Source organism: Gopherus flavomarginatus, chromosome 1 (assembly GCF_025201925.1).
Source record: "Gopherus flavomarginatus isolate rGopFla2 chromosome 1, rGopFla2.mat.asm, whole genome shotgun sequence".
Lineage (NCBI taxonomy): Eukaryota > Metazoa > Chordata > Testudines > Testudinidae > Gopherus > Gopherus flavomarginatus.
In genome coordinates, this window is record NC_066617.1 from 6,030,918 (window position 1) to 6,039,314 (window position 8,397).

Below are 8,397 nucleotides of genomic sequence, written 5' to 3' on the forward strand. Positions count from 1 at the left end.
GGACACGAAACAGTAGCATGTTGCATGAGTGCGAAGGTGTTATCACCATGGAGCACAGCAAAGCAGGTAATACATTGTGTATGAGTGAGACGGTAATATGAAAGCGTGTGTGTGTGTGTGTGTGTGTGTGTGTGTGTGTATATATAAATGAGCAATAGTTCATGGCAATAATTAAGTAAATAGAGATAGAAAGGGTTTGTATCTCTGTACAGAAACTGTAAAAAACAGAAAAAAAGGAAAGAAAAGAAAAGCTCATTTATACAGTCCACTAATGTACTCTCTAAAAATTTCAGATACTTCATCAAACGATTAACTAGCAACTCCCCATCTGCTTGGAAGAGTAAAACTGTTCAGCATAACAGACAAAGTGCTGGCCACAACAGCAGAGCACTCATCTTAAAGGTCTTGAATACCAAATTGCCATTATCATTTGTTGTTTATGTGTAATGATCAGGGGTGAAAGTAAATGCCGAAGATGCCCGGTGTGCACTGTGCCAGCGCCCTTGCCAACGGGTGTGGGGTGGGCTCATGGCCCCCAGAAGGGGTGGGGTCTCCAGTGGAAAAACAAAAATGGTTTTCAGTCACTGCTTCCCAGGCTCGAGTCTTGCTACCCACTGGAGCGTAGGGGAGTCACTGAAGTATTTTCCGAGTTTCTCAGGCATGTTAATTCCTCCATTGTTTAAGCTGCTTCTGCATCACCTGAAAGTACAGGACAAACACAAGCCGTGAAACACTGCACAGTAGAAGCAGAGCTGAAGGAAGTGCTGAGCATGCACATTTGCACACACATCAGGCACAGGAGCCTTTTGGGTTCTCACAGCCCCCAGGAAGAGCCCGACATCTAGGATGCGGGTGTAACGTGGGGAGGGTAGCGAAGGAAAAGTGGGAATTAAGCACAATTAGTGAGGCCCATTAAGCACCAGCCAGCGTGGCGTACAGAGCAACAGCTCCTCAGAGCAGCAGCCAGCACATTTCCAGCCTTAGCGAGGGCTGAATGCTGCAGTAATCAGCGAAGCCTTAGGAACTTTGGGTAACTCCAGCAAACAATTTTTACTCCTCTCCCCCATCCAGATAGAACCCGATTCCTAATCCAGTCACACGTCTCTGCACAGGGCCAGCCAGAAGGGTTGGCGGAAGGTCAGTGACCGGATTCTTTAAACTTTAAGTGATCTCCTTAATCCCGTGTCCAGCTGCCTGGATCGTAGGTAGCAGCGTGGCGAGGAGAGCAGCCTCCGGGGAGCTGGGACGTAGCCCACGGTGCAAGCAGATGGGACAGGAAGTGGAGTGGGCTTTGCATCCACCCTCCATAGCCTCACCTAGCGCCACTCTGCCAGCATGCTGGGAAAGTACCTGCCCCTGGATACTTCCCCTCAGAGCAATAATCACACACTGCCTCGTGGGCTGCTCCAGCTGCCCCTTGCTCGGGTCCCATGGCAAAGCCACCCCCGAGCCCCGTTAACTCCTGCCAGCACTTTACTGAAATGCAGGCTCAGAGGCAGAGGATTTGATGGGTAAGATAAGGAAGCTGCCTTGGATATTGGCTTATCTAGCTCTGGAATACACCATTATTGAAATGCTCCTCCGCTGTCTATACCTTTGTTGTGTAAACGTGTTATTTAGGTCTTCAAGTGCATTACTGAACCCTGACAACTGTTTGATAATATCTAGCTCTTCAGCTGGAGAGCTCCAAGCGCTTTACAAGGAAGTGTCATTCCCACTTTACAGATGGGGAAACTGAGGCACAGAGCAGGGACGGGACCTGCCTGAGGTCACCCAGCAGGCCAGTGGCAGAGCCAGGAATAGAATCTGGGTCTTGCAAGTCCCAGGCCAGTGCTCTTTCCACTAGGTCGCAGTGTTTCACTGCCTTTATTGGGCTTTCTGTTAGTAATGCACGGTCCAGCTGTCCTAGGGGCAACTGTTAAGATTTGTTTGTCTCGGGAGGAAACAGGTGAAAACCTTAACTGGCAAACAGTTTTGTCTTGCTGCTTAGGGGATATAATGGTTAACAAGATAATTGTTTCTCTTTACTGGTTTGGCATTGTAATGAAAATTCATTTTTAAAAAGCCTTGTGCCACATACTATTGCACATACCTGCTTCAGACTTCGTAGTCGTCTTTTTATGACAACAATACCCTACAAAACCCCCCACTGCAAGAATCACTAGTGTGGTCAATAGGACACAAATGCTTAGAAGGTGGAGTTGGTTTTCAGGTCCTCCTGGCACGTTTGCACCTGCAAAACAGTACAATGATTAAGTAAGTTGGCACTGTCTCCCTCCCCGTGGCAATCAACTGTTCCTACAGCTAGCACTATACAGCCAGGCATTCTGCTAGAAAGGCTGTGGGCTTAAAACCCACAGGCGGGCAATCAGGAGTGAATGCACAGGAAAGACCGGGGTACATGGTGGTAGCACTGGGCAGGAAATGCAGCAGTGCTAGAGAAGAAGGGACACCAGACATCCAACTGGGTAGCAAAAAGAGCAGCAGGTTGAGACATAGCAAGGGTCTGGCTCAGCGCAGGGTGGCCAGTAGCAGATGGACTCACGGCCTAGCAATTACGTGACCCAGAGCAAATGGGGTGGGGAAGAAGTTTGGTTAGAGTGGGCAGCTGCAGCAGGGTGAGCCGGAGAACGCCCACATGTGCTGGGAAAACGCTACTGGCAGAGTTGGAGCATGGAAGTTATAGGATCTGAACACCCACCCCCTGTCATGTCCTTTAATAAACCGGAGTCCTGAGGTTACAGATTCCAGACTTCGGTTTCCTGAATGAACCAGGAAAGCCTGGTGGTGGGAATGGAGGGTCACAAACAGGGAGATAACAGGACATCTAGATCTTGGGATTGGTGCTTTTTATCTATCCGTAAATTGAAAGAGAAAAATTCCCTAAATTCTATATTAATCAAACCCTGAAAACCTTTGACTGAGCTTCCTATCTCACCAGAAGAAGCTTAAATGCATCATTGCAACTCTGGCCTGTTTAGTACATTATCCAAAAGATGGCTAGAAAAAACACATTTTTGGCCACACTGTGTGTCTGGCCTGGTGCCCATGGCCAAGCAGAAAGCTATGCTATGCCCTTATGCCTATCTCTATCACCTTATGCCCACTTACAGAACCAACCACAATCCCAGACATTGCACTCCTCAGAGCACAGGGACTGCAGAGTCTGCCAGTAGGGAAAACCCACAGGAGGCAGAGACAGACTCTGCAAACTCATCCTGGGATCTGAGAGTCAAGCTGGGCTCTTCCCGCCTCAAACATCACCAGAAATAGAGATCCGATACTGTGCTCTCAGTTACACGGGAACATTTCCACTGAAGACTCATGGGATTACTGGGGTGCAAAAGGGAATTGTTTGGCCTGCAGTGTCGTCATTACTGGTGATGTAATGAGAGAAGGAAGAACCCAACTCGATCTACAGTTCCTTGCTCCCATCATGGCACTGACTGTTAAAGCTCTATTTCTACTTCTAAAAACAGCTCACGGTAGATACAGAGCAATAAGAGAAAAAAAACTGATTCCCCAGGATGCTTCTCTTAATGTCACTTCTCACAGCAGGCTCCTGCTTCAAAATTATGGTAAAGGGCTGATGGGGTTCTCAGTGAAAGGACAAACTTCACGTCACAGTTGATAAGGGACCATCGCTGACCTACCTTGGGTCTTTTTCTGCCCCAGCAGGACAATTTTTGTAAAGTTTGGGGAGCGTTCTCATATAAACTAGCATGACAGGTGTAGTTCCCAAAGTCAGCGGGGGTTACATTCTTCAGTAGCAGAGACGCGTTGCCCTCGGACAATCCCTGAGAAGCGAACTCCGTTCTCCCCTTATATCGTCCAGACTGATACACTGGATGGTTCTTGCCATCGTAGTAGCTGTTCACAACTTCACTCCCTGACCGCTGCCAGTTCACCGTAGGCTTTGGAAGACGGTCAGCGTCTCTGTGTTCTACAGTGCAGGGCAGGAGCACGTCTTCACCTTCATCTGCTTCAATTCTGACAGGGTCACCGGCTGAGAGAGAAGGAGAACATGGCATCACTCAAAGTCAGCTGAAACAATTTCTATTGTCCTTGCCAAGCAATACAGCCTCTAGGGCCGTGGCTGCTGGGATCACGTGCTCATTCTAAAGCAAATCCAAGAACAAAACCTTCAGGGGCAGCTAAGCTGCCTCAGGACATAACCCATCCACCCGATGCCTTAAAAGCACAGGAGGATATAGCTAAGGAGAAAGGCTCTCGTGTTCCTTTCTATCCTCATCTTGCCCACAATGCTGTTGATAACACGCCAATGCTCAGCTCCCATCTTTGGCAGATCTCCAACAGCAATAGGTTCCCCAGTGTCATCACACTCGCACTCAGAGGGAAACCCAGAGGCTCGGCTGGCAGCAGATCCATCGTCACACATTCGTACATTAGGCACCAGCCCAGCTGGTTTTGTCTCAGCGAGTAAGAGACCTGCACCCGGCAGGGTGGAGCTTCCCTGCAGAAACTGCTCCTGAAGGGCGTGGGAGGCTGTGACATCTCAGTAAGGTATTTGTGTCCAGACCCACTGCACTCCCCCTGCCTCTGGGATCCCGCGTCTGCCAGGATGAACCCCCCCCACAACCTTTAAACATGCCACAGTGAGACAGCTGCAAGCATGACAGCTCCCAGGCTGGCTGATGACAGGGATTGAACCAATGACCTCAGAGCAAAAAGCATGAGAGTCTTTAGTAAAAGTCACAGACTCTCCACCCGTGGGGCGTGACCAGCTAGGGGATGCATCACACAACCCCGCCTCCCCCTAGTTTGGTTATCCAAGCAAAACATGTAACAAATGTCTGCTGTGTGCAGCATGCTGATCCCCACCAGGATGCACAGCTCATCATAGTTCAGTACATCATCTCCTGCAAAGAGGCCTTTGCACCGTGTGAATCACCTGCAACCATCCCGTTCCCTCCCGACCCACAGGGTCTGAGGTCTTGACTGTCAGAGCCCTATGCTGTTTAGCGACAGGACCCTGGAGTAATTGCTAGCCCCTCTGCAGGCCTGACACCAGCGGAAGCCTTGCCAGACAACCCCAACGGGCTACACAACTATTTACTAGTAATCAGTACAATACTGGTGCTCAGGAATCCTGGCTCCGGGAGAGGTTCGAGTGACTAAACCAGCCTTGGTTCTCCACTCCGAACACCAGTGGGGTGCGTGGATCAGATCAGGATTTGTCCTGCCAGAGACCTGGGTCGGGGTCAGCTGTGAGCTGCTATGAACTCACTCCCAGATGACTGTTTGTAAGTGTTGGTGTGGTGGGGGCATGCAGCAGCTGCCTGCAGAGGCTGGGGTTCGTGACACTGAGCAGTGCATGGGACTATGAACAGCAGCTAGACAGGGGATCTGAACTCTGGTACCCGCTTTCTCAACGCAGGGAAGTTTCCTGGAAGCTACAGGTGTCTCACCTAGTGGAGCAGCTTCCTTCAGGATTCAAACAAGGGTTTTCTTATTCCTGTGTGTGTCTAACCCAGTGTTACAAAAAACAGGATTAATAATGGATAAAACTCCTACACCTTGGAGGCTGGTTCGGGGGTATGGAAGAGACGTGCAGGAATAGGATTATGGGGGGAGTGACAGGGTGTCCACCCCACACAAGGCCTACAGAGGCAAAGGTGGTAGGTGGGCCCATTAACTGTCTAGGCTGCACCAAGAGGAGCAGCCAGGGAGCAGGGGTTGATTAAATGAGGCTCAGCCAGTCAGGAACAGGCAGGGCCTGTAGAAAGCCCAGGAGCTGAGAGTAGAAGCGGGCTGCAGGCAGAAGTCTGTAGTCACTCCCTGGGAGAAGGGACGTGTTTTGGGGGCTACAGTGGGTAGTCCACGGTTACTCCCTGGGAGGGGGCAGTTGGGAGTGTGGCTTGGTGAGCCCAGAGAAGGAGAGGAGTCTGAGAGGCAGGCAAGGCTCAGAGGAAAAGCAGCAAGGTGTGGGGTAATCAAACGTTAGCTGCTGATGAGAAGGCCTCTGAGCCGGGATCTGGAGTAGAAGGGGGCCGGGTCCTGCTAGCAGACACTGACAAAGTGGCACCAGCAGGGCAAGGAGCAGGAAGACTGCCAGAGCTCGTTTGTCAAGAGAGACTCTGATACCTTGGAAGATTGGGGAGGAGGGGGGTTCAACATGTATGGTGACATGCCCAGAGGACTAAGTTATGGAGAAGAGGCTGCAGTTCCTGGAGCGAGAGGGGTCCACAGGGCAAGAGGGCGACAGAAGAGACACTGCCAGGGGAGACTGCAATGCCTGACTGGAGTTAATCTCCAGGATGGACAGCAGGAGGCGCAACTAGCAGTGAGTGAACCCCTGTGATGGAGTCAACCCATAAGGCTGGTTCTTTTACTGTTCTCTGGAGCATCTGCTACTGCGCTAAACGGACGACTGGTCTGATGTGAGACGGCAATTCCAGTGTGCAAAGAGAGAAAGTCCTAGAACAGCATGGCAGGCTGTAGATCCTTGATGATGCGCTGGAGAGGTTTTAGTTGGGGGCTGAAGGTGACGGCTAGAAAGTAAGTAACAGAACGTCACTAGCCATCACCTTCAGCCCCCAACTAAAACCTCTCCAGCGCATCATCAAGGATCTACAACCTATCTTGAAAGATGATCCCTCACTCTCACAGGCCCTGGGAGACAGACCAGTACTCGCTTACAGACAACCCCCCAACCTGAAGCAAATAGTCACCAGCAACTACACACCACACAACATAACAAAAACACTAACCCAGGAACCTATGCCTGAAACAAACCCTGTTGCCAACTCTGTCCATATCTCTATTCAAGTGACACCATCATAGGATCTAACCATATCAGCCACACCATCAGGGACTTGTTCACCTGCACATCTCCCAATGTGATATATGCCATCATGTGCCAGCAATGACCCTCTGCCATGAACATTGGCCAAACCGGACAGTCTCTACGCAAAAGAATAAATGGACACAAATCAGATGTCAAGAATTATAATATTCAAAAACCAGTAGGAGAACACTTCAATCTTCCTGGACACTCAATAACAGACTTAAAAGTGGCAATTCTTCAACAACAAAACTTCAAAAACAATTTCCAATGAGAAACTGCAGAACTGGAATTCATTTGCAAACTGGACACCGTCAAATTAGGCCTGAAAAAAGACTAGGAGTGGTTGGATCACTACAAAAATTAAAAACTAATTTCCCTATACTAATTTCCCCCTACTGTTACTCACATCTTTTTGTCAACTGTTGGAAACGGGTCATCCTGATTACCACTACAAAAGTGATTTTTCCTCCTCTTGAGAATAGCCCACTTTAATTGAATTGTTTCGTTAGAACTAATCCCCTACTTGGTAAAGCAACTCCCATCTTTTCATGAACTGTATATTTTTTATATATATATTATATCTCTTCCTACTGTATTTTCTACTCCATGCATCTGATGAAGTGGGTTTTAGCCCATGAAAGCTTATGCCCCTCCCCCATTCTGTACAAGTCAATTTTCACTCTTTAGCCTATAGTGAGTGTGTGTGAACAGCCCTCCCCAAACAACTCTCACAGGCTGGGTTTTGACCCCGCAGCCCAAGCACTGGCCGGGTACACAGAGGGGCAGGAAGCAGGGCTGGGTGCAGTTACGTATCTATAGAAAGTTGAGCAAGAGCACAGAGCCGGCTCCAGGAGCAGCTGCCCTGCTGTGTGGCATCCCACCCTAGCAGCAATGAGACCTATTAACACAGAGCTTCCCCGCCCCCACCCCCATGACCCAGGGTTGCAAGTCAGAGACACTGCAGATGAGAGTGTTTGAAAAGCTACAGAGACGTTCGGGGAAAGCATTTGCCTTTTTCCCCCATTTGGCAACATGGGAGCAAGAGAGCACATGGTCAGCTTACCTCGCAGCAGGACAACGCCACACACAAGTAACAGCCACATCTTCATCTGGGCTGCCATTTTCCTTGTTGGTTTTCAGAGCCTCTTCCAACCTGTGTAAAAAAAAAAAAAAGGAATCTCACTTAGATCTGTTGCACGGAAAGTCCAGACCGTCCTTATTAACCCCGGCAAGCTGAGCCGCTGGGGAAGAGAGGCCAGCTCAGCCACCTGCATCATGTTACAGGATAATTGATCAGTAATATTGTGGTTGTGCCTCAGGGCCTCCTCACAGACCAGGGCCCCATTGTGCTGCGCTGTGCACATCCAGGAGAAGACGTGCCCGGTGGGGCCAGGGACTGGCTACACTGCAGCTGGCAGGGAGCCTCCCCGCCCGGGCAGACAGACTCACAGCAGCGAGGCTCAAGCCAGCACGGTGAAAATAGCAGTGTGGGCCTTGCAACCCCAGAGCACCTGCATTAACACCCATGCCAAGGCAGTGAAAAACTCGGCTATTCTAATCTGAACTTTCTCCTTTGCAAGTGACTTCAC

General features: G+C 49.8%; 1 protein-coding gene across 1 annotated transcript; it reads right to left on the reverse strand.

The window, feature by feature from the left end:
- Window positions 1–2,188: 2,188 nt before the first annotated feature.
- LOC127039870 (CD276 antigen-like) lies at window positions 2,189–7,952 on the reverse strand. The gene is made up of 3 exons (XM_050933669.1): window positions 7,872–7,952; window positions 3,654–4,006; window positions 2,189–2,233 (listed from the first exon to the last, which is right to left on the reverse strand). The coding sequence occupies exons 1-3, from the start codon at window positions 7,927–7,929 to the stop codon at window positions 2,189–2,191; spliced, it is 456 nt and encodes a 151-aa protein (XP_050789626.1). The 5' UTR covers window positions 7,930–7,952.
- Between the last annotated feature and the right edge of the window lie 445 nt (window positions 7,953–8,397).